At 41.1% G+C, this 27,531-nt stretch overlaps 1 protein-coding gene across 1 annotated transcript in view; it reads right to left on the bottom strand.

Moving 5' to 3' along the window:
- PID1 (phosphotyrosine interaction domain containing 1) overlaps window positions 1-27,531 on the bottom strand; it is a 222,584-nt gene that overhangs the window by 102,793 nt on the left and 92,260 nt on the right. Inside the window, exon 2 of the mRNA XM_021682967.2 lies at window positions 19,460-19,606. Within this exon, the coding sequence (XP_021538642.1) occupies window positions 19,460-19,606 (147 nt within the window). The remainder of the gene's footprint in view (window positions 1-19,459; window positions 19,607-27,531) is intronic.

Raw genomic sequence — 27,531 nt, forward strand, 5'->3', positions numbered from 1 at the left:
TAACTAAAAGTTTGTACCCTTTGGTGAACGCCTCCCCATTTCTTCCACCCCCCACCCCAGCCCCAGGGAACAATCAATCTGTTTTGTTTCTAGGAGTTCGTTTTTGTTTTTAGATTCCACATATAAATGGAATCATACAGTATTTGTCTTTTTCTGCCTAACTCATTGCACTTAGCGTAATGTCCTCAAGGTCCATCTGTGCCGTCACAAATGGCAGGATTTCCTCCCTCTTTATGGCCGAATAATAGTCCACTGAATATATACATCACATTGTCTTCATTCATTCATCTGTCAGTGAACACTTAGGTTGTTTCCATGTCTTAGCTATTGTGAATAATGCTGCAACAAACATGGGGGGGGGGCGGTGCAGATATTGCTTCACAATAGTAAAGAAAGAATTCTCTCCTGATGTTCATGGCCAGACAGTAAACAGACAGGAATGGTTGATAATGTTAAAGCATTCCAAGTCAAGAAGGAACCTCAGAGTGGCAAAGAAGACCTGAAGCTGAGGATGGGCATGGTTTAAAGAGGGAGAAGCACAATCATGTGAAATGTAAAACTCAGATTATTAGACTGTGAGCAACAAGTTCAATGTGTGCTTGTCAATTAATTAATGAAAAGAGGTCTGAAAAAGTGGTCAGCAGATGTGGTAGGCAGTTTCTCAGATGGCCCCCAGCAAACCTCACCTCCTAGTGTTCAGGCCCTTGTATAATCCTCTCCCCTTAAGTGTGTGCTGGCCCCTGTGACTGGGTTCTAAGATGTCACTTCCATGTTTAAGTTACAAAAAGACTCTGTCTTCTATCTTGCTTATCCTGTCTTGCTCTCCCACTTGCTGGTCCTGATGGGGGTCAGCTGATCTATGAAGAGGCTCTTGTGGCAAAGAACTGAGGAGACCTTTGGGAGCCAGCCAGCTAGGAACCACCACTCTCAGTCCAACCACCTGCAAAGAACTGAATCCTGCCAACCGCCACCTGAGTGAGCTTGCACAGGGAACCTCTCTCAGTTGAGCTTTTGGATGAGGCTGCGTCCCCGGCCAACAGCCTGATGGCAACCACAGGAGAGACCCTGATGCAGAGGTAGTCAACTAAGCTACACTCAGACTGCCAAACCACAGAAACTGTAAGAGAATAAATGTCTGCTGCTGTAAGCCACTAATTTGGGGGTAATTTTTATGCAGCAATAGATAAGTAGTACAAAAGAGTTTTCTGATATTTCACTGGTTAATAAAGAGAATTGTTTCAGAAATTTAATATTCCTCCTCTTGGACTTAACCATATATAAATGCCCCCAAACAAATTTCCTATAAGAAAATAGCTTTTTCTGTCTCTTTTTGTGAGTAAAGGCTAATGGGTTATTTACCTTCCATTAAAAAATCAATAAAGGATTGGCACTTTTGCTCTTTGATTTAAATCTATTGGCGGGCTATCCTGAACTTCAGGGACATAAATTAACTAAAGAAACTATGAGCACTTTTTGACCCCCTGAGAAAATTCAGACAAATATTCCCTCAAAATACTCAGCCCTGCCTTAACCCTAACTATCCCCTGCAGTCATGAAGAACAGCAGTGATGGAGAACATTAAATAGCAGGCTCATAGATCTTATTCCAGAACTTACCACATATCTTTATGTTTCTCTTGTAGAAATGAGCCATACTAAAGTCTACGTAGCAGAAAAAATCAACTCCTTTAAGGCAAGGTATGTCCTACTACTAAGCTTTACTTTGCTCAAAACAGTGAGGAGAAAATGCGAAGGGAAGATGAAGGATTTTTTTTTTTTTTTTTTTTTACATTTAAGAGCTTTAATAAATTAAGTTCATGATCTTTTTTCCTTAATCACAAACTTTTGCATATGTCATCAATTTCAAGTAAAATAAACTACACAAGGCAATGCCCTTTTCTGATTCCTCATAAGCAGCTGCTCTATTTAATACATTTGCGGAAGTCCCAGGAACAAAAGAGCAGAGAGAATAGAAAGATTTCTGTCAATTACGTTATTGATATTCATATGGGGAAGTAGCTTGTGACATATGTGTTTTAATGAAAAGAACTGGGGGCCTTGAGTGCAGAAAATAAAGCATCACCATTTATTCTGGTATCATTCTTTCCCATAAAGTACATTGAAGCTAGTTTCTAACAGTAAAGATGACATTTATCTCTTACCAGAGGACTAAATTAAATCAAGGACACTAACTTCAGTCTGAGGTTTCCAATTAGATGTTAATGGCTTAAATGCAATAAGTTCCTGAATGAAGGCAGGGGACTGAACAAAGGCTTGAACTCAATACACTGTAAGTTCAATCAATCCTCAAGTGGTAAAAGGCAAAAATAAAGTAACAATGAAGACAAGCAGACACTTCTCTGTAGGAATGAATGGAATAGGTTCACTTCTGTCAAATGCATCTGCTTCAATTATGCAGGTAACTGAAGCTCCACATCCAGCACTCAGTTATGCCTTCTATAAAGAAAGCACTTTGCTAAGCTAACTTATAAACATAGATACATCAAGGCATTACAAGCCGCACTGGATGGGCTCCCCATTTCTCTGTTTGAGAAACTGGAATAAAGCAAGGGAGAGATTTTGCTGGAACACAAGGAAATGCATCAGCTATTCTATAGGTAAAGCAGACAAAGCTTTTCCTTTGTGCAGATGTCTGGAGGACCAAATGCAAACAAAGGGACATGGTTCTCCCTAACATGATTCTCTGCAGAAAGCACTGGACCTCAGCTAGAATTGAGAAACCATGTTCCTGGAGCAAGACAAACAAATTTTCAGGGCCCCAGAGGATAACTGACAGCAAATGGTCTGTTGCCTCCATTATCAAATTGGAGCTGAAAGCAGCCTCTGCCCTCTTTTCCTGGGCCCTTGGAAGGTGGGAGGAAAGAGTGATGTTCACATCAGCAAGTGTGCAAAGACTCACACAACTGGTGTGCAAGCTCTCTTCTAAAAGACCATCATGCTCATAAGCTATTTTTTAGCTTTATTCAGGTATAATTGACAAATGAAAATTGTATATATTTAGGTTGTAAAATTTAATGCTTTGCTGTATGTATACATTATAAAATGCTCACCACGATGATGCTAATTAACACAGGCATCACCTCACATGGGTTATCTTTTGTGTGTTTAGTGAGGACACTGAAGATTTGCCCTCTAAGCAAATTTCAAGTATACAGTATTGTTAACCACAGTCACCATGCTATGCATTAGATCCCCAGGACTTACTCGTTCTACATAACTGAAACTTTGTACCTTTTGACCACCATCTCCCCATTTTCGCCACCTACCCCCAGCCCCTGGCAGTCACCATTCTGCTCTCTGTTTCAATGAGTGTGTCTATTTTAGATTCCATAGGTAAGTGAGCTCACGCAGTATCTGTCTTTTTGTGACTGGCTTGTTTCACTCAGCATAATGCCCTCTGGGTCCATCAGTGTTGTCACGAGTTTCTCAGGATTTCTCATGCAGTCTTTCTCTTCTATCCGTCCATCCCCAAAACTCAAATGAAATCCCCACTCTTCAAGACGGGTTCCAAGAGTCTCCTGAAGAGACCTCGGCACATCCTCTCAGCCTTCTCTAAAATACCCATTTGACTGGTGGGTGATCACTGAACCAAAACAAAAGAGGAAACGTGACACCCTATGGCTCACAGGGTTCTCCATCACTAGCTCACTGTGTCTAACTGTATACATTGATTTCCTTCTCAGAAAAACAAGGGGACTCTTTACAGCAGACATTATTTTTTGGTGTTACATAGTGTCCATTTCTCCCTCCCAGTCACAACATATCTGATTTTCCTTTGGGGGCCCAGGTGGGTCTGAGCAGCTCTTCACAGGAGACACGTCCAGGATAGTATAGTCCTCTCTGGGCCACAGAGATCTGTTGGGCCCATGCAGGTGACCTGAGCCTATCTAAGCAGAGGACCTGTGAAGGGGGAGAGATGGAAGCAGGAAGTGGGGAGAAAAGGAGTAAGCAGGGACAATGGGAAAGGGGTCAGAAAGAAAAAGGATGGGAAGAAAGATAGCACTGAGAGAAAAGAGAAAGACAAGAACCAAAAAAAGAAGGGGGAAGGAAAAATATAGCTTCCCTACACCAAACCCTGCCTTGGAGTATATGCATTCTTAAACTTGCTTCAACATCACTGTCAGGGCACTTAGCCTATCTTTCATCATGCTTAAAACAAAGAAGAAAAGGAGGTGCCTGGGTGGCTCAGTCAGTTGAGCATCTAACTCTTGATTTCGGCTCAGGTCATGATCTCAGGGTTGTCAGGTCAAGCCCCACATGAGGCACCACGCTCATCAGGGAGGCTGCTTGAGATTCTCTCCCTCTGCCCCCCTCTTTCTCTCTCAAAATAAATAAATAAATCTTTAAAAAAGAGAGAAAGAAAGAAAGAAAGAAAGAAAGAAAGAAAGAAAGAAAGAAAGAGAAAGAAAGAAGAAAAGGACACAGTGTCCCAAATGCCACCTTCTCCACAGTGATGGCATAATCATCAGTTAACGAGTCAAATGCTGGAGGCTGAAGACAAATAACTACAGATTAATGAGCTAGGTAAAGAGTCTATTTATCCTGCAAATACAGTGAAATAAATTTTACTCTTTTCATAGTATCTGGAACTTTTCATATTTTAGATAGTGCTGATCTTAGTATTTTTCTCTTCCAGAAACCTGTGCTATGACTTATTAAACAAGATATAAAAGAAGAAAATGAAACTCCTAAGTCTAAATACCCCCAATATTGGGAAAATCCTTTCTACCTGCCAGAAAGAAATCTTGATCTATAAATGTGGAGTTTGCCCCAGCTAATGAACCATCTCAGCTATAATAGCTGGCTGCTAGTTGTCAATAAATCTCAGAGTTTGGCCAAAGCTAGATGAGTTGAACTTCATTTTAATGTCTTTAGCATCCACACAAGTGATTATGAATTCTTTTCTTATCTCTCCCATGATACAGGAAGGAGAAGCATTGTCACCAGAGGATTGGTCCACAAATGAAGAAAGCTAAATGGGAATTCTGCTTTTCCATCCATTTGTTAATAGCATCACCCAGTCTGACAGGTCTAGGCTTTCTTGCCGACCAATGGGGTTCAAAAGAGGAATCTGGTTAGGATCTGACACCAGCCCATCACTTTCTCTGCCCAGAACAATGGTAGACGTCAACGAATGATCTTAGCATCTCTTCCACAAAGCCAGGGAGCAGCCTCGATGTCTGCAGCACAGTAGACAAGGTCCTTTGCTTCCAAAGTAAGCTTTCTACACCCCAGGAGGTACACAATAGAATCCCCTCGTTTGGGGATACAATACATTAGAATTCCTAGTTACAGTTATTTTTATCTTCAAAAATATGAAATAAATTCAGCATGAATAAATAGACTGACACCAGCACCAGCCAGTCCACATGTCAGATGTGGAGCTAGAAGTCTCCTACAGGTGAGAATTCTATGGTGAGAAGGAGGGGCGCCTGGGTGGCTCAGTCAGTTAAGCGTCTGCCTTCAGCTCAGGTCATGATCCCAGGGTCCTGGGATCGAGTCCCATGTCGGGCTCCCTGCTCAGTGGGGGTCTGCTTCTTCCTCTCCCTCTGCCCCTCCCCCCCGCTCATGCTCTCTCTCTCACGCTGTCTCTCTCTCTCTCTCTCAAATGAATAAATAAAATTAAAAAGAGAGAGAGAAAATAAAAAAGAAAAGATGTTGATGTTGGCACCTCACTCACATGATCACTCAGGTCATTATAGATCACATTTGCCCATCTCAGTGGATTTAGGGGTCATATTATCTGGTTTTAAGAAAACTCAGCTGAGATTCCTGCAAATAAATGGCAGATTTTAGATAATCAAAAGAATGCACCCATAAGCAGACAACAAGAAAATGACAGAGCTGATACACTCCCTCCCCTCCCCCCAATCTCTTGGTATGCCATCTTTTCCATCTCATTCTGGGGTGAAACTGATGATTTCATTGGGTCTAACAAGATCAGTGAAAACCCTGACATCATCAAAGCCATCTGAAATTTGGTTTTACATCCACTATTACTAAAGAAGAGCCTTGCCTAAATTAATCATTGCAATGAAGATAGACATACAATATCATGTATTTCAGATTTAGCTCATTCTCCTAAGATCTCTATTCTGTATCTTTTAAAAATATACATCATGTGTGAGTAACAAGTACATAGATTTAACCTATATATTCATAAATGTATAGTGATCATTAGTGAATGTTTATTTTGTTTAAACAGACATGTGATTTTAAAAAGAAAAACTGCGTAAAGTCGGACAGCAGTGGATTTTAGTGACTGTGAATGAATAAACTAATTTTTTCTTTGTTGCAATGGTCTCCAAATTCCCTTCCTTTGACTTTTTTTCTCAGTGACTCCAGCATACATATGGCAGAATGAGTTATCTTCCTCCCTGCTCTCTCTTTCCTGAGACGTGACTCTCACAAAGGAGAAATTAAATCAAGATTCTGTTGGCATAAGAACGACAAATGCAGCAGGTTTTTGCTATAGAAAAGAGTCCATTTTTGTCATAAAGTTTGTCTTACAGAAGACTTACGTGCAGGGCCCTGAAGCCTCCTGGACCTCCCTGCCCCCAAGCCAAATGCTCCTGAAGGGCCTGGACCCTTGCAGGGTGGGGGGTGCTCAAGGATGGGACAAGGAATTAAAGGGCTTTAGGAAACTTCTGGAATGAAAATAAGGAGGAGAGGACAGAGGAGAAAGGTTTTATACACAAGCAAGATGGGCTCCGAATGAGCTGGTGATCTAACTGAAGAGAAAAGCAAACACGTGTTTTGTACCATCCCATGAAGAGACTATCAGTAATGTCTTTGTGATAACAGACATCCTTCCTGCCCTAACAGATATTATTGGATAGCCAGATGGTGACATGTGAGAATTCCAGTACTGTTCATAAGGGGCAAAAAAACATGTTTTAAAGAGAATGCTTTAATCCATCAACGTGGGGGAGAAACTAATTTTGGTTGGATCTTTAGCTCACAAAGTAGTTTTCCTGTGTCCCAGAATGATAAATGATCATTTATCCCCATTACCTCTTGAGCAAATTATTTTTCAATTCCTGGATTTGGTTTATGAAGATGCCTGGTGACTCATGAACACCACTGTGACTAACGTCTCATTTAGAGATCTCTCTATGCACAGAAGCCCTGACATCATTTCTCTTGCCAAGAAATGAAGGTATCATATTTTCAGTAAAAACAAAGAAATGAACAGCCAGCACACCAAGGAACACATCTCCACCTGTTGTCACAGTGGTTTTTATCATTTACTCGCTGGTTAGTCAGAGGTTGAAATACTCAGAAATATAATAAGAAATATCTGTACAAATTTAAGAGCGTAGTTTATGACCTTTTTATGATCTGGCTTATTTATTACCACTTTCACATCTATATCTCCTTTGCTACCATGTTGTGTATAGTTTATTGACCTTTCCATTCAAACCAAGGGGAGCTATATTTGAATAACAATGGTATTTTATTTATACAGCTCTACTCTATGAAAAGATGGAAGTACTTTATAAATACTTCTTTAAACTTCAAAGTTAAGGATCACCGTTTCCATCTTAGATAAAGATATAAAACAAGAGAAGTTCAAACAGCTAAGATTAGCAATTTAGAGAGGGCTGAACAATTGAGAGGATAAAGATGGCAAGTTGACCTTAGACATCCATTTCTTCTCCAAACCCTACTAAATTGATCAGAATGGACATTTTTTTTTAAGATTTTATTTATTTATTTGACAGAGAGAGAGACAGCGAGAGGGGGAACACAAGCAGGGGGAGAGGCAGAGGGAGAAACAAATTCTCTGCCTAGCAAGGAGCCCGATGCAGGGCTCAATCCCAGGACCCCGGGATCATGACCTGAGCCAAAGGCAGACCCTTAACGACTGAGCCACCCAGGCGCCCCAAGAATAGACATTTTTGAGTCATAAGCACAAAAGGACAAAACGAACGAGAGAAGAAACAATACCTTACTAGAGCTTCCAAAAAAGATTTGGAAACTTTAGAAAATCCAGTGAGTCTACACAGCCATATCCTCCAAAGTATTATAAAACTGCTACTTTTATCTAACCTATCGTGCATCATGTTTCTTATTTCTCAAATGTTCCACAACCGGGAGGAAAATAGGAATTTTACTTAAGGCTCCCCAAAATACAAAGAAATAAGCATGTCCAAATTGAAAAGATACACAATTTTCCAACTATATGAATGCAGGGGATGTGTGGAATTCACATCAAGTCACCTAGTCATGAGATTTCAGAGCACAAAGAACATAAAGGAAATCCCAAAACTTTCCAGAGAGTAGAAGGGGAAGAAAGTCACATACAAAGGAACATCACTATCTGGATCAAATGGGATCAGATCTCTCAAGAGTAACAGGCATAGTAGAAGTCAATGGACACAACCTTCACAGTTTTAAGTAGAAATGATTTCCAATCTTCATTTCTATACCCAAACTTTCAAAAAGGTGAGGGTAGAATAAAGAAATTTTCAGACATACAAAGCACACAATTTTTACTTCTTGAATGCATGCTCCAGCAAAACAAAGAAGGAAATCAAAAGAAGAGGAAGCAAACAGAGGAGTATCCATCCCGGGGGAGAGAAGTCCCAGAGTCGCAGCAGTGAGGATGGCCTAGAGGCCAGTACTCTAGCCAGGTGCAGGAGGACAACGGACTCTAGAGGAGGGAAACTCAGGAGAACATGAAACAGAATACGCTATCTCCACGAGTGAGTGGCTGAGGTATATATTGATGGGTATATGCCAAATCAGAAAGCACATTTGAGGAAAATTAAGTATAAGTATACATAAAATGATGAAAATGATGTCAAATCTAAAAATAATAGACTATTAATTCAAAAAAATACTGAGCAAGAAAGGAAATAAAGTCATGGTGCCTCAACCCACTCTTCAGTTATTTACACACATAATAACTAAAATTTCAGAAGTAACTATGTTAGGAATATGAAGGAAGACAAGTGGGTAGAGTTATTAGAGATCTAAATCTTTATCTACCAAACTAGACAAAAGATATTACTTCAAATGGTAAAAGTATAGTACTTGAAGTACGACGATAAGCATAAGAAGAAACGGCTAAAATAATTACAGTTGGAGCAGGACTGGGGTGTGAGAGGGATGAAGGGAACAGGTAAACAGTTTATGTTTCATTTTTCATTACTATTTGATAGGGTTGTTTTTATTTTTTGTTTCATTTTTTGTTTTTTGGGATTTTTTTTGGTAAATCTCTGCAGGTATTGCTTTGATACAGTTTTAAAACTTAAGGCAGAAAAAAATCACTTGCAAAGAGAGTCTAGGCTTATATGAGGTTATATTTAGTCTACACCTTCTGATGCTTCCTTATTTAACGCACATTTGCCATTTAACAGACAATAAATTAAACTAGCCCTTCTAGCAGCAGATGCACGGGTATGGTAACATAGAAGTTCCTCTAGTGTAAAAAGTAAATAAAACACTGGGGAAAAAAAATGACATGACCAAAAATAAGTAGAAAAAATATATATACTTAAAAATGTCTTTTAGGGCGCCTGGGTGGCTCAGTTGGTTAAGCGACTGCCTTCGGCTCAGGTCATGATCCTGGAGTCCCGGGATCGAGTCCCGCATCGGGCTCCCTGCTCGGCAGGGAGCCTGCTTCTCCCTCGGACCCTCCCCCCTCTCATGTGCTTGCTCTCTCTCATTCTCTCTCTCTCAAATAAATAAATAAAATCTTTAAAAAAAAAAAAAAAAAAAAATGTCTTTTAAACGTTACCTTCTTATATTTAAGCACCCTGTTTGCATAAACCAGATTTTAGCTTGAAGTTATCTTAATCTTGTAACCATCTCGAGCAAGTTGTACGGTCTCTGCTGGAAACCATAAAGTATATTATTAATGAGTTTTTACCAACTTAATTGGTTTTCTCTGTGGTGTTTCTGCAGGTTTCCCCACAAATGAAATCTACCACAGAGGAACTCTATTTTATCCACAGAATTAATCCAGGAAAATTTGTAAAATAATTAATGTATTTCCCAAATAAATGAACCCTAAATTCAGATAATGATTAAACTAAATTTTCAGAACTAAACCAACAAATTGTTTCAAAGACAAACGAGCTAAACAGGAAGTCATGAGGGGAAAATAGCTTCATAATGAGATACTTCTCTCAGACACACATGATATACTCATAATATTTTCTGTATCATTTTCAAAATTATCCTTATAGCTTTACTGAGAAGGCGGGGGAGGCAAAACATTATTTCCCTTCCCTGTGGTAGAACTGTGGAATGCTTTACAAACATATTCATCTAATATGTAGACTACAAAGGGTCAGGACTTAAACCCGTGTTCCATTCAAAACTTTAAGACAGTGCTTCCTTTTCAGAAATTTTGATAAAGTAAATAAAACAAAAAACTTTGGCTCAACCTAGGATCAAGTTACTTCCACAGACCAATGCTCCTCATTATTCTGTATTTTAAAGTAGTTTTCTGAATTCCAAAGAAAGCATTTTCTTGGGCTCAAGAAATAACATAACCTAAATAACTGATTAACTAGGAGCATTATATTTCTTTTTGCTTAGGAATTTTGGCATTTCTAGAATTCCTCCTTTATAAAGAAACTATCTATAACGGGCCGAGTAAGACCACCCAAAAATATTAGGTCCTCTTTCCTGGAACCTGACATGATACCTTAAAAGGAAAAAGGGTCTTTGCTGATTTGGTGAAGCTAAAAATCTTGAGCTAGAGAGATTATCCTGGATTATCATGTGGGCACTAAATTCAACCACAAGTGTCCTTACAAGAGAAAGGCAAAGGGAGGTTTGAAATAGGCAGAAGAGGAGGTAGTGTTGGCCACATAGGCAGAAACTGGAGTGATACGGCCACAAACCAAGGAATGCCTGCAGCACCATAAACTGCAAGAGGCAAGGAGCCGAGTTTCTTCTACCGCCTCCAGAGGAAGCTCCTGGACACCTTGACTTCTGCCCAGTGATCCCTATGATGGACTTCTGGCCCCCACATCTGTGAGAGAATAAATTTCTGAGGTTGCCACTAAGCAGCCTGCCACATCATCCCTGCAAATGCATTTGAGTAGGTTGACAATTATGCTGAACACACCAGACACGTCTGACACCGGACAAGTCACAAGTTAGACAGGAAAATGTCACTTTCCCTGAAGCTACGGAAATTCTGATTTGGGTGAAGAGAAGAAGCAAATGTCTAAGTCAGGGTGACTTAGAAGAAGCTGTTTTCCAAAATGCTCCATTTAGAATGGAGTTTCTTCCACATAGCTGTCCATCCAAACTTTCATCCAAAGAAACATTTCTTTTTTAAAATGTATTATTAAAAACGAATTACCAATGTAATATTTGTTCATTGTTGACAATTTAGAAAATGCAAAAAAAGCCCCCCCCAAAAAAGAAAATCACAAGTTTTACCCAGAATCCTGCTATCCAGAGATCACTTCTGTTCATATTTCAGTATTTTACAAAAATAAAAACCTACTAGCATTTTGCAACCAGGTTTTTATTTCATTTAATACATGATGAACATTTTCCACACCAGTAAAATTTCCACAACAGAATTTTTAATGACTGTGTGTTTTCCATAGTGTTGTGGAGCAAAAATATTATAATAATCTCTTTCAGGCACTTAGATTGTTTTCCCATTTTTCACTAATGAATCTTTGCTGATCTCCAAAGAGTTTTTGAAGACAAGAAGTAAAATAGGCAGTGTCATTTGGAGATACAGGAGGATGTAGTCTTTGACGTGAGTCCAAACGTGAAGCTTTATTGCCACATCTGGTTCTCTAGAGTAAAATGCCCATTTTTCAGCCACAGCCCTCACAGTGTGGGGCACCAGGAAATAAATAGTTTGAAGGTGTCAAAGATCCCCCAAGAGGCTCATCTCATCTGTGCCAGAATATCTCCCATGTATATTCAAGGGGATGGGCTGGGCTGTAACACAGAAGGAAAGTCCCTCCCCACCCCCCACCCCCCCAATGCTCTGCAACCTGAGGATTTGCATTTGCTTCTACTGCCATTGGTCTTCCTACAGAATGTATTTGTCCGCCCTCAGGTCATTAAGCCTATCTTTTCTGGTGTAGAGGACGCTTTTGTTGCCTCTCTAGCATCTCCTTCCCTCTTCCCTCCTGTTGGAATTTGCAGATTCCAAAGCAAATAAATTTCAGTGACTTAAGTCAATTCCAGTTAGGTTTTCTGTTATTTCAACCCAAAGGACCCAAAACCATTGTTTATCTTTGTGTCCCTATTAACATCTGGAAAATCCTGAGAGTGTACAATATATTCTTGTAGCTGATGAAAGAAATGAATTCAAGAAGAAAATTAGGGAGGAAGGGGGGGGAAGGGAGGGAGGAAGGAGGGGAAGAGGTCAGAAAACTTACAAATCAACAAAGAGTAAAAATTGCAGAAAAATAAAAGCTTGTCTCTTAAACAACAGATTTTACCTCACACCAACTTTTACCTTTCTACATTTGGGGAAACAAGATCGAGTAAATGTGCTTTGATTTGTTTACAGTAAAGTTTCAGAAAGACTAAAGAGAAAATGGATTGGAATTAGACACCATTTATTCTGAATCTAGAAGTTTACATTTTGGTTTAAACCAAGAAATTTAAAGAGCCAATAAAGACTACATGCCTGAATCTTACTTCATATGTTATTATTCTTTATTTTATTTGTATTCTGTCTTGATATCGAAATCAGAAACGTATTTTGCAAGGAGAAAGTCTATGCAATCGGCAGAACTGGACTCATGCCCAAATTACCTACACCAAGAAAAGGCTGAAAAATGCATTCAATGAGGATGACACAGTATAATCAATGTTTCTCCCTTGTATGAATGGGTAAAATTAGGGGCCTTTGGCTAAAATAAAAAAAAAGAGAGAGAGAGAGAAAACATGACTACATTTCTAATTAAATACAAAACTGATCAAATAAACACAAAAATCTGTGTGAAATAGATACATATGATGCTAATTTTAAATATATTTAAATTCAAACCAGGAGCCCTCATCCCAAGTAGGGTTGCTGGAATTCACTTCTAAGACTGGCCGTCTTACAAGGGTGCAAAATGGTAGGATTTGAGGACTGCCTGCAAAGCCTTCAGCTCAGGAACTTCTCCGTCCCATGCAACTGGGAATCAACCACATCCTTCCTGAGAGCTAGTGATTACTGCTGCAGTTACTCTTGATGCACGAATCTCAAAAAGAGTAATATGAAAACCGTCATGCTGTATGAATCACAAGTCCCTTCTTGGGAATTTAGAGTTTTTGATGGCTTCTGCCCTCACAAAAGGGAACGGGACAGTGAGGGTCTTAGATGGGACTTCACGTGATGCTAAGCCAGGTGCCTCACCCAGGGGGAGGAGAGATTTGGGAGCTAGAGCATTCTGTGGGAGAGTAGGCCCAGTGAGGCCCCGGTGGGGCCCAGGATGAAGCGTGAGGGGACAGAGGCAGCCGGATGCCCACCAAGCTGCAGAATGAAGACAAGAGCATTCTCACCATGAACAACGAGAGAACCCGGGATGAGGGGTGGGGAGCAGAAAGAAATATCATATGCTCAGTTAGCCCTATTCACCACCAACTCCCAAACCTTGTCTGGCGGCCAAGAGGAACATTCCTCCTGGAGTCCAATCTCAGTATGTTGGCTCCACCCAGCTACAGTAAGCAGGTGCAGCGGAAAGAGAGCCAGGTAAACCAGAACAAAGGCAAGCAGATTCAGATCCAAACAGGAGACCTATGTAAGGAACTGCCAACTTTCTTACTTCTCCTTCTTGCTTCTTTCCCCATCTGTCCTCCCCAGGTATGTGGCCTCCATGTCATCTTCCTTCTTCAACTAATCAACATCCTTACACTTAAACTACCACCATTCACAAACTTTATAAAAGGTTTTAAATGAAAGATAAATGTTATAACTTGTTCTAGACCCCCAATTATGTGTCAGCATCTTGGTTTCAGCGTTGCTACTATTTTGCTTTAAAACTATAAATGCCATAAAGCTGGGGACTATCTCTGTGGAATAGGTTTTATACAGTGTTCACGTGGGCATATGGGAACTCAATGGATATTTCGTGTTTTATTTCCTATATATTTTTTACAAGGAATGTGATTTTCATCATTATAAACTCCCTCTCTCTCTCTCTTTTCTGAAAACCAAATTTGAGAGCCTGAGAGGTATATTAGGGGTAAAATTATATGATACTTTTAGTACATTCTCCCCATGCTTTCTGGGTTTTGTGAACAAAGACAAAATTCTAATCCAATTAAACAAGGTAAATTTGAGCCTTGGGCCTTTAGATAAGAGAATGCCTGAGATACAGTGACCTTGGTTCTCGCCTATTGAAGATGAAGAAACTGAGGCTTGCAGAAGCAAAATGACTTGCTAAAATCACATGACACAGCCAGTTTTAAGAGCTATCTTTGGACACACATGGGAACCACTCAGAGGTCCTTAGAGGGGGTGGAATCTAGTGGGGAGGAGCAGAGGCTCTGGAGACAGACTGATGAAGTTCAAATGCAGGCTTTGCCAGTTACTCCGGTACAGGAAAGAACCTCTCTATGCCTCAGTTAACTCACCTGAGAAATGAGACTACAAATGACACTTGAACCATTGGGTCCTCATGATGACCCAATGGTTCTATACCATGAGAAGTGCATAGGAGAGGGCTTAATGTATTAATAAACATCAGCTCTTAATTATTATCATTATTTCTGTATCAGTAGTTTATTACTAAGTATTATTATCATCATCATTATCACCATTTCATGAAGGCTTTGAGAACTTTGGCAAGTAGGCCCAGAAGTGAGTCAATCCAACAAAGAACCCAGAGCCCCCTGTAGGATAAGGCAGCATCCACAGGTGCTGTCCGCAGGGCACACACATCTGATGCACAAATTACGCAGCCCAGTTCTTTCTCGGATGTTCCCCGCCTGGTCAGCTGTGGCAAACCTGTCCTAACCACACAATGGTCAGCTAGCTCCATCCTCCATGTCCCGGCCCATCTCCCACCTCCCCGGGCATGAATCCACTTACGTCACTTATGTGGCTCTTCTCATACACCACTCTGCAGCTCAGGTCCTCAAGCTCCAGGCAGTGCCGGGGCCCCACAGTCACGTAAATTGCACAGTCTATTTTTAAGTTCAGGTTCTTTTCTGCCTGTGAAGCTGAGCGCCTGTGTCAAAATCTCTGGAAAGAAGGTCCAGAAACCTGCCCTCCAGGGCTTTCTGACACACAACACGAGTTTCAGCAGCTCTGGAGGTTTCTTGGTTCAGGCACTCATCTATTCCTTCCACTTGACTACAAACGCATTACCCGCACCGTCTGCTTTGATGCCTTTCTCCACAACTCCATGTACACAGGAGGCTTTCAATGACTATTAATTAAATTAAATGTTTGCTAACAAGTCAAAGCCACCTCGGATTCTGTGGTAGGCAGGAGAAGCCAGGTATGACCGACCATTGTTGCTGCTGTGGCAAAATCAGACACAGCATCGGATACCCTGAAAAGCTCCGACGAGAGTACGGGCAGGCGCACCCTAATGGTATGCAGTGGGTTTTGCAGTTAAATAACTCCACTCCAGGAAAAAAAAAAAAGTGGCAGCAATAGAGGAAAACACACAAAGACCCAGCTGCCCACAACATGAATAGCCTGGCAGGGCAATGCCATCAGAACCCACCGAGAATACAGATCAGAGGGAAAGGGGAAATCTGAGATGAGCCAGAGCCTCGATGGTGCTAACCATAATCCATTTTCAACACCCTTTTCCTTTGCTTCCCCCTGCCTCTCTCCCTCCCCAAACCCACAGTTATGCAAGCACGCCTGGAGAGCTGTTGAGGCAAAAAGAACTAGCAGTGTGTGCAGATGGAGGGTCCTGTCCGCTGGCCCGGCAGCTGGGCCTGGGCTACATTGTGCTCATTATTCCTGGCAGGCGTGAGCCCGAGAGAGAGCTCCTCCTTCGGCAGCTGGCATTTTGTGAGCTAAATTACTCGTAAGAATCAGAGAGGAAGCATTGCATTTTGTTCCTGTGGATGATGGGGGAGGGGCGGAATGGGGAGGTCAGGACATTCTAAACAGAAATTTCAAGGCTCAAACATGTCACTGTTTTGTTGTTTTGTTATTGAAAGAATGTGACTCTGAACACAAACATGAGATTGTCATTGAGAATTAAAGAATGTAAGTCCAGTGCGTTTAGGTTAAAATGTAACTGTATAAAGCGCATGACAGTATACCATGTGAAGAATGATACATTGGGCATTTTCTTCCTTCAAATAGAATCATAAAGCTAGAGTTGGCCCAGATCCCTGATTCCAGATCATGATTATCTACACCTGGAATCTCATCTTCAAGATTTCTAGGGATGGCGAGTTTATAAACTTTCTACAGCCCAGTGGAATGTGTTCTTCACCTTGAATGCTGAAGTTCTTCCCTATGTCCAGGTGAAATCAGTGATCTCCCTTTGTCTACCTAGTCCCACTGACTGATGCCAGGGCAACCTCACTCTCTTCCGTGTGCTCTTCTGAATTCCTTCTATTTTTTCCAACATTCTTTTAGAATTAAAATTAGCAAACACAACCTAAGGCAATACACAGAAAAATAAATTACTCTATGAATCTCAGACCCTATGCTCCTTTTCATGAAAATGATAGTTTTTATTCTCCTAGCAAATATTTCTCTCTCTAGCAAATATTTCTCTGTCTCTCTGTCTCTCTCTCTGTCTCTCTCTCTCTCTCACACACACACACACACTTCTTTCATTTCCTGATTGGATTGCTAGGTCTTTCATTCTGTAACTGCATTTTTTTCCCCTCCCATTTAAACATACCCTGCAGCCTTTATCAAACGAAACTCTCCTCCTTTCACTTGTCCCTACTGACTTCATCTTGCTTTTGAGGGACCATTTTCCCCAACAGGAACAGAATTCAAAATGACTCTAGGAAATCTCTAAAGTATGTATAACACAATTTGATCTCATATCACTTTCAAATTTAATGAGTATTTTTATAATTCCTTTGTATCATCAATTCACCAAAAGCACTGCATACATGGGGACCTAAGGCCAGTTCTGTGGACCAACTGTCTCCAGTTGAAGCAGAGCTTCTGGCTCTTTGGAAGCTGAAAGTTCACCTTAGCATAGTTGCCATTTAAAATCACTTTTTTTTTTAATGGAGTCATATAACTCCCTTGCCGAAATCTGATGGTTCCCCACAGTAACTAGAACAAAGCCTAAACTCCTTGCCACCGTGATGACAAGGCTCATTCTCTACCTGGACCCTTGACTGACTGCGTCAGGGAACACAACTTTCTCAACTTCCTGCCCATTCCTCTCCATTACAAAGCACACCTGAGAATTAGCACTCCCTGTCCCTTCTGCCTGAAAGATTCTTCCACAAGTTCCTCCCGACTGGCTTTCGCAACAGCCAATGCTTATTTACCTGTACTTTCTCCTCCCTCCTCCCCAACTAAAAGTTAAACCCTACAAAGATGCTGGTGGGTGTTGTTCCCACTGTCCCCAGTGCTGGGCAAGACAGCGAGATATTTGCGGGATGGATGAACATGTGTGGAGGTTTGTGTACACAGCCATCACTCAAGATTTCTGTAGGCTCCAATCTGACCACAGCGATGCAAGAACTGGGGAGGGGATGGAATATTCCCGCAAGAAAGATCGATGGACCTTAACTTCCCTAACCTAGAAAAGCAATAAGGAAAGGAGTGTGTCTACAGGGTTATAATAGAAACCCACAAGCAAACATACATTTTTGCTTTACTTTATTTTCACTACTCAAATTTCTACCCATTTAATTTTTTACTCCTCAAAACAAATTGCTGATGACAAAATATGCATAAACATATTTTCTTTGTTACCTCTGAACTGATCGCTATATTCATCAATTCATGCAAAAAAGAATATCATGGGAGAAAGAACCCAAAAGCTTACCAAAATTATACATTTCACTTCTAGGGTTTTTTAATGTCAGCACTACAGTTTACATAAATGAAAAAAAATGTTTTTTAATGGATTCTGAGGCATGAATATTAGTATCAATTCTGAGAGCTGAAGCCAAACAAAAATGCAAAATAACCCCTAAAGGAGAATACACTGTTGAGAAACTTGTTTTTTATTCTTTAAGATGTGTTTTATTCAGAGTGCAAATACAAAGGGAGGAAATACCACTAAAGACAGAATTTTTCTTGGGAAGCCCCAGAGTTCCACATGGCTACAGCAAATACAGTGAGAAGACTATTTTATTCATACATACTAGAACTCATGTCTTTAATGTATACCTGGAAACGATAGAGAGCAGTCCCGATTGCTAAAAATACAGCAAGATCTCCTACCCAACACCCAAAGAACAAATAATCCAATCAAGAAATGGGCAGAAAACATGAACAGACATTTTTCCAAAGAAGACATCCAAATGGCCAAGAGACACGTGAAAAAATGCTCAACATCACTCAGCATCAGGGAAATACAAATCAAAACCTCAATGAGATACCACCTCACACCAATCAGAATGGCTAAAATTAACAAGTCAGGAAACGACAGATGTTTCTGAACAACAACAGATGTTCCATGAGGATACGGAGAAAGGGGGACGCTCCTATACTGTTAGTGGGAATACAAGCTGGTACATCCACTCTGGAAAACAGCATGGAGGTTCCTCAAAAAGTTGAAAATGGAGCTACCCTATGACCCAGCAATTGCATTACTAGGTATTTACCCCAAAGATACAAATGTAGTGATCCAAAGGGGTATGTGCACCCCAGTGTTTATAGCAGCAATGTCCACAATAGTCAAACTATGAAAAGAGCCCAGATGTCCATCGACAGAAGAATGGATAAAGAAGATGTGGTGTATATATATATATATGAAATATTATGCAGCCATCAAAAAAATGAAATCTTGCCATTTGCAACGATGATGGAACCAGAGGATATTACGCTAAGTGAAATAAGTCAATCAGAGAAAGACAAGTTCATGTGATCTCACTGATATGTGGAATTTGAGAAACAAGGCAGAGGATCATAGGGGAAGAGAAGAAAAAATAAAACAAGATGGGGCCAGAGAGGGAGACAAACCATAAGACACTCTTAATCTCAGGAAACAAACTGAGGGTTGCTGGAGGGGAGGGGGGCAGGAGGGATGGGGTGGCTGGGTGATGGACACTGGGGAGGGTGTGTACTATGGTGAGCGCTGTGAATTGTGTAAAACTGTTGAATCACAGACCTGTACCCTGAAACTAATAATACATTATATGTTAATTTTAAAAAAGATAAATAAATAAATAAAAATACAGCAAGATATGGATTCATCCAACCATCACTCAATGGAGCTCATTAGTCGGGTTACATTTTCATTCCTTTCAAAAGTCACCACTGGGAAACAAGTGCCCTAAGGCTATGCGTCCTTTGGTTTGTCCCACCAAGAGGGCCCCTGCTGGCCACATCTACATACCTTGCAGCCACTGTGAGTCCTTGTCTTCATCAGGGGCATGGTGGTGCACAGCTCGATGGCCTCGGGCTCATGGAAGATGACTGCCGGGAGGGGCTCCTTTTTCAGTGTGAGGACATTCAACTTGGACTTCAGCATGGTCTGAAAGTGCTGAGAAGCAAGATAAATAAATAAATATGCAAGCCAACTACAGTTAAAGTTTTGGGCATTGTACGTGATGCAACTGCACATCAAACTCAGGAGCAAAATCTTTGTTTTATGAACTCTGTTTTACTAGGGGATGTTAAGAGATACTTCATAAAATGCAGGGAAAAAACTGTCAGGACAGCACTAATGTGACACCATAGGAGACGGCCAACCCCCACGCAGAGACCACGGGAACATGGGATGGTGGGAGAATCACCTAGGTCCTTGCTCTGAGAAGTTCTTTCAAAGTGATATATAGAGATAGAATCCTAGCAATTCAACCATGCCCATTTCAGCCAAATAAGGGAAGATGTTCAAGAGAGAATGTTTAACAGAGCTATTTGAAGGAGCAATCTAGAGTTAATGGAAAAGGAGAAGACCCAGTGAAAAAGAACACAAGACTCCTGCTCTCTGTCTTCCCCAGTTCTGCCATGCATTGGCTGTGGAACTTTAGGAAATTCACTACTTCTCAATAGACCATTTCATCTGCTGGACTCTAGGTAAATATCTATTCTACATGCAGCTCCCGATGACACCGGTTTTAAAATATACCCAGAATCCAGCTACATTTAATCACTGCTATGTATACACCCAGTCCAGGCCCCATCTTTGGTCTACCATAGCAGCTGGTCTGACCACTTCCAACCTTTGCCCCAATGTGGAGTATTACCACAGCACAGCCAGAGGGAGCCTTCTAAAATCGACTCATGGTATGTCACCCTCTGCTAAGACTCTCCCAAGCCTTCCCTTCTTCTCATAGAAAAATTCCAAGTCCTTTCCCTGACCTTGGAGCCCATGCACAATTCAGGGACCTCGGCTTCTCCAAACTCATCTCCCACCCCTCACCCTCTCACTTGGATCCAGCCACCCGCGGCCTCTTTATACTTCTGAGAATAAGGCAAAGACTCATGTGCCTTGGAACCTCTGAACATGCTACTCCTGTCCTAGTATCTGCATATCTGGCTTCCTGACCTTCTTGAGGACCTTGATCAAATGTCATCTTATGAGACAGTCCTCCTTTATCAACATTATCTAAAATAGCATGTGCATGTGCACATACACACAGACACGCACAGATGGCTTCATGGGCCTGCAACCTGTGCGGTGACAACAGGGTCCCATGCTCAGGAGAGCTCCACGCTTACTTTAATGCTCTTGGGTTAATGTCACAATCTTGAAATCCCGCATAACTTTATCTCTGAGCTTGCGTTTCATAAGCTAAGTCCAATGAGACGGTAGTGTACATGCGTGAGTAGAGGAAATACACACAGTACGTGCAGCCCGATGCCTAGGAATTCGACGAAATGCAAAGGGGGCACAAGGTAAGCATGTTAAGCCTATGGCTTAATAATCAGAGGGCTGGCAGCCCCAAGGGGCCATGCTTTAGAAGTAGAACTTGCTTCAAATGCAGAAAGTCACTTGTATTCTAACAAACATGAGTGATCAAGGAACTCTAGCAAATCCCCTTTATTTGTATGACTTTCCTGTAGTAGGCAACCATGTACACTGAAAAATGACAACAGAGAAGGAAAGGGACAGGGCAGCCACAGCTCCTCCTACTCTCGTCTGTCCCTCCTCGCGAATCAGCAGACCAAAGGTAAGGTGTCGGGAGAATGTGCATGTATTAGAGATGAAGGAAAAACAGGTGAGCTGGTTTTGTAGGATGTCTCCACTGTTTTGGTAAGCACAACGTTCAGATGCACCCATGAACTAGGAAATGCAGCTCGTGTGATTTCAATGATTCCACCCCTACGTGTTTGTATTTAAAGTGGGCACCGCACAACATAATGATGAATGGCAGGTTCGTGTTATAATCTAAATTTTGAACTTTACTTCCACACATGACACGGCAAAAGCAACCAACCAGCCGAACAGAAAAAACAAAAAAAAAAAAAACAAACAAAAAAAAATCCACCATGACTATCACAGAGAGAGATTCAGGAAAGAAAGGAAAAAGGTTTTATGTTTCAATACCTTCGGTGGCACTTTTTTCAACTTTTTGAGTAGAGGATACTGCATTTTCACTTTGCCCTGGGCCTCACAAATTATGTAGCCAGCTCTGCACACATATATACTCATCACCGTCTATTCCCTTCCTCTGCTTTGTTATTCTCATAACTTCTATCACCACTACAAAATCATGTATTTTGTTTATCTTATTTTCTGTCATCTGCCATAAGAGCAGAAACTGTTTTATTCAATGAAGGACCCCAAGGGCCTAAAACAGTTGCACAGGTCCACACAGAATCTACTAGAACTCTCAGCTGGCCACGCTGATGGTCCATTTTATGTGCCAACTTGCCTAGGTTACTACACTGTTACTCAACCAAACACTAATCCAGGTGTTGCTGTGAAGGTATTTTGTAGGTATGATTAAAGTCCGTAATCATCTGAATTGCAGACACATCCTAGATAACCTGGGTGGACTTGATTCAATCCATTGAAAGACCTTAACAGGTGAGGTTAGGCTTCCCTTAGGAGAAAGAACTTCTGCCTTTGGACGGCAGCTTCAGTCTGTGCCGAGAGTTCCAGCCCACCCTTCCTGATAGCCTGCCCCAAGGATCTCAGACTTGCCTCGCCCGCATCGACACCTGCATAAACCAGTTCCTTGAATAAACCTTGCGGCATATCTCCTAATAGTTCTGTCTCTCTGACCTAACCCTGACCAATACTGCCACCTTCTAGGATACAAAGTTGCCACACCTGGAATTTCTTCAAATGGGAGAGATTTACCCTAATATTTCCCAGGGAGTACTGATTTGTATTTTTTAAAAACAAAAAGGCACATTTTCATATTAACCTGGAAGCTTCTTTGTTCTTAATTGATTCTCGTCCAACATTGGGGGTTGCAAAGGTGTCTGAAAGGAGCACCACAGACACCTAAGAGTGAGAGGCAAAGTTGGCTGCCCCTGCGGGACAGCAACTGAGGCCATACGATGAAGAAGGTAAAGGGGAGAGTGGCTCAGAAGAGGAGGTAACGAGCAAGTGGGGACACTGTCCCCCATCTGCCATTTTGCTGGAGTTCTATGAGAAGTACACGGCTCAACTCAGCCTGACTTCTGCCACACAGTACGTTCCTAAAGATGGCCCCAGAGGCGACTCTATTCTCCTGAAGGCTGGACCACCACAATGCCCAGGAGCTCGGAGACTGTCCTCCGGCCCCCACTGTGGGACCAAACATCATGGCTATTGGTCTAGTCGCTGAGCACGGAGAGAGACGGGAAGCTGCAGACTGGCACACACAAGCAGCCAGAGAGCCAAGTAAAAGAAATCAACAAACATTTTTAAAACCCAAAATTGGGGACGGGAGGATCATGGAGTTCAAATGCCAACTTCAACACGGGCTGTGTAACCTGAGCTACCTAACTCTTCAGAGCCTTGGCATCTCCCCGCCGGCAGGCGAGTGGCCCATGTTAGCTCCCCGGCCCCCACCGTGCACCCTCCCCCAACACCTGTGCTCAGCCAGACACTGTGGCAGGCGCAGCTGGAACAGAAACCAAATGTGAGCCTGTGCCTGAAAGGGGTTCTCACAGTAGCTGGAGACTGGGGAATCAAATGACAACTGCAAATCGTGTGAGTTCATCAGACTAGCTGAACAGAGACACTAAGGCAGTATCTGAATGTGAAATTGAGAAATGATTCCTTTAAAAAAAAAATCGGTTTTGGGCACCTGGGTGGCTCAGTCGGTTAAGCATCTGCCTTCAGCTCGGGTCATGATCTCAGGGTCCTGGGATCGAGTCCCATGGGCTCCCTGCTCAGCGGGGAACCTGCTTCTCCCTCTGCCAGGCACTCTGTCTACTTGTGCTCTCTCTCTGTGTGTCAAATAAATACAATCTTTAAAAAAATTTTAAAAATGAGTTTTTTTCTTTAATGGCTTTGTCCTTTTTGCCCATAATGAAAGGATGAGGGTAAAGAGGGAAATACACTGTGAATTATCTCACGAGTCATTGAGTCTACAATAATACATCTTTTTATAGAAAATTAACATTTTTATGTAACTCTGAGCTGCTCCTGTAAATCTTCGAGTGGTAGAAGTGTGATAGTTTTCACTGTTTGTGATAAGAACACTCCTGTGCCCCCTTTGAGGAAATGTCTCCCCTGTTATCTAGCTGCTCTGTGGAGTGGGGTTGTCCCTGTCCCCTGACCCTGGGAAAGAATATGGGACACAGGCTGACCACCCAAGTACTGCGTATACCTGGCTAAAGGCATTGGTTCGGAGGAAACTCAAGATTGGCTGAACAGACTCTTCCAGAAGCCTGAACTACAGAGTTGCCAGGCCAGGGTGATGTGAGTACAAAGCAGCTGCTGACCTGCTCACCCGCCAAGGTCATTCTGAAAACGAGATGGCACAGAGACAAAGAGGGCCAGGATACGGAGGGTCACAGACTTGACATTGCTGAGCCCGGGATCCAGCCACATCTGACTCAGATCCATCCATAGACTTACAGAGAATATGAGCCAATACGTTCTCTGTGATGCTTCAGCGAGTTTGGGTTAAGTGTCTGATCCCTGCAACTAAGAGTCTCGCCAACACAAATTACTTTTCAATGAAAAGAAAAATCACCTGAGACAATAAAATGGCACCACTAACAAAATTTTAAAAGGACTTCATAAATGTTAAACTGCAGAAGCCAAAAGAACCATTATATTAAAAAAAAGAAAAGAAAAGAAAAAGATAGTGAATCTTGCACTTTGTTACCTGAATAGGCTGAGCCTTAATGGTAAAACACCAATAATAATCAAAAGGAGGTATTACAGTCCCCAGGTTATTCACATCTACAATAAAGTCCTCTGAGCTCCTGCCTACATGAGATGAATTCCAAGTCTCAAGAGATAGCCAAAGAGCACACCCACAATGACACCAATTCAGGTGGCAAGCTCTCTTGCTGGGTAGCAAAGACAGAGGTGTGACAACCAGGTCTATCAGAACTTCCCAGGTCTTAGCTCTCCCTTCTGTCAAGTGTAAAGTGCTACGTTATGCCACGTCAAAAAGGGTATTGCTTGTTCTTTGTGTGGGCAGACTAAGTGCAACAAAGACAATGCAATTTACCATAATCCAGGAGCATTATAAAAAGGCAACAAAAGAGGAATCTAATAGAGGAGCTTGGAAAAACGATTGCTCCCAAATGAAAGACGCACAGAGTTCCATAAAGAAAATGTGTTATTCATTCTTAAAGGAGGGAAGTGAATAGTATTGTAGAAAATTAGGGCACTGCCCCGGACAAATTAAACAAAGCTCGGCTTTCTGCATTGGGTGCTTTACGTGCAATCCTAAAATAGAGCCTCTAAATCAAGCCCCATTATGCGGATGGGGTAATCGCCATGCCCTGTATAATTTTACAGTTGGCGCTTCCTACTCCTATTCAGACATTAATCTCTGACAGTTTAGCAGGCAAGGATTTACATATTTTACCAATTCAAATCCGGTGTATCTCACCTTTGTATTGACTCTGTATCCAAAATATAAAGCATCTTTTGAAGGCAAATCCTGCTTCCTCTTTTTCTAAGATAACTGGAACACTATCCTCACTCAAATTAAAGAAAAGGCATTAAGGTTTTAATCCCTGGTTCATCCTTGCATTGTGAAGGCTGGCTAAAATGGTCAGTTTTAACTTGCAAATTACTGATTCAGTAAGGCCCTAATCAAGCTTCAGAAATATTGCAAATGTTCTCCTGAAGAGAATCACAAGGAACAAGTGGGTGAACCAAATAAGTGGAAAACTTCAGTACCCCAAACAAATGTTAATTTGTACCAGCATGCAAAACTCAGTAAGGCTTTCACGTTCTGTTCATAACCACACTTCGTTTTATTACTTGGAGGGTATGTAAGAATTAATTAAACTTTGTTGTGGTTTCCTTACGTTTTATACCATTTATTTTTAAAAAGGTAGATTCAACCCCCAATCATGAGAAAAGAAACTCCACTGTGATTTTCCAGAAGACCTCACTTTTCATTTTTAATGTAAATTCTTGGATTTCTGTTTTTAAATATTTATTCTGGCATTTTTACAAAACAAAGCAAAACAAAAATAACATAAAAGCAAGAAAAAATACTTTCCTGTTAAAGAAACAGCAAATGATTTGTTACATGATTAAGAGTAATCACATAAATGAATAAAAGAAAATTGTACTTACATTCAATTTTCATGTAATTAAGTTTTAATGCAAAAGATTTTGTTTTTCATTTTTGTCCTTTTTAAAAAGAAAAACAGGGTTGGAAAATCTACCCCCAAAGCCAGCAAGCATATTCAAAATCACACTCTTTCACTTCGAGGATTAATTTTTTTTAATGCAGTTTATGTTGATCTGGTATTTCAAGAAAAGAAAGACCTACAGCACCCTGGCATTTCCCTTCTTGCTGCAAAGTGTCCTAGTAACTGCCTTATTGAAAAAAGTTCCAACTTAATTTTTTAAAGGCCTCCCTCCAGACACTCCTAAATTTAAAAGGTTGTCTATATCTGTTAAAATGATCTCTATTATTAAACTAACTGAAAATACTCATGTTCACACACCCATATTTATTCATGCAGTTTTAATTATGGAAGCATTTCTTTTGAACATCACAGATTCCCTCAAGAGATTATGTGGGAGAGGCACAAAAATAATTCAATGCCCACAGAGCCTGCAGAAAGCCCCCAAGGCTCACGAAGAGCTCACTGGGGAGGAGGAGGATTTCAGCAAACACACACAGGAGTACAAAGGTCAGAAAAGGTGAAGCCCAAGTACGGTATTGTAAGCATCTGACGGTACACGTGACATGGTGTACTAATCATCTGAAGGCAGTAAGTTAAAGGTGTATGCTAGGGGCGCCTGGGTGGCTCAGTGGGTTAAGCGTCTGCCTTCGGCTCAGGTCATGATCCCAGGGCCCTGGGATTGAGCCCCGTGTGGGGCTCCCTGCTCAGCGGAGAACCTGCTTCTCCCTCTCTCTCTGCCGCTCCCCCTGCTTGTGCTCTCTCTCTCTGTCAAATAAATAAATAAAATCTTTAAAATAAATAAATAAATAAAGGTGTATGCTATAAACTGTAAAGCAATGACTAAAATAACAAAGCAAAGAGCTCCATGCACTAATAGAAAAGATAGAACAGAATCATAAAAAAGGAAGGCAGAAGGAGAGGGAAAAGGTAACAACAATAAAAACCCAGATGAGACAAAGAGAAAATAAATCATAAAGTGATAGATTTAAAATCTATAAAATTGATACCCCTAGTTAAAAAAAAGAAGGCAGATTTAGTGAGATTTGAAGAAGGAGCCCCAATTCTATGTTGCCTACAAGAAATTCACTCAAAATATAGGCCACAAGGGATAAATAGACATAAACTACAAATATGGTTGGAGATTTCAATCCCAGTCTCTCCAAAATGGATAGAATACATAGACAGAAAAGCTGCAAGGAACTCTCAAGTTTGAATAACACCACCAACCAACCTGACATAATTGACATTCATAGACCATTCCACCCAAAAACAACAGATTTCAAGGGTACAGAATACACTTCACCAAAACAGATCAAATTCTGGACCATAAAAATTTTTTTTTAATAAAATAAAAAACACCTCAGTAAATTTAGGATTCAAATTGTACAAAAGAAAATCAACAGAAAGATCTCTGTAAAATTTTCAAATACGTGGAAACTAGCACAGTTCAAAATAACCCCTAAATCAAAGAATAAATCAAAAGACAAGGCGGAAAGTACTCTGAACTGAATGCAAATGAAAACATCACACATCAAAAATTCTGAGATGCCACTAAAATGTATGTAAGGGGAATATTATAGCACAAGATGCCAGTATTAGAAAGGAAGAAAGTTCTCTCTTCAATAAACTCAGCTTCAACTTTAAAAAAAGGGGGGGGGGTAATAAACAGAGTAAATGAAACCCAAAGTGAGTAGA

This window comes from Neomonachus schauinslandi, chromosome 3, assembly GCF_002201575.2.
Source record: "Neomonachus schauinslandi chromosome 3, ASM220157v2, whole genome shotgun sequence".
Lineage (NCBI taxonomy): Eukaryota > Metazoa > Chordata > Mammalia > Carnivora > Phocidae > Neomonachus > Neomonachus schauinslandi.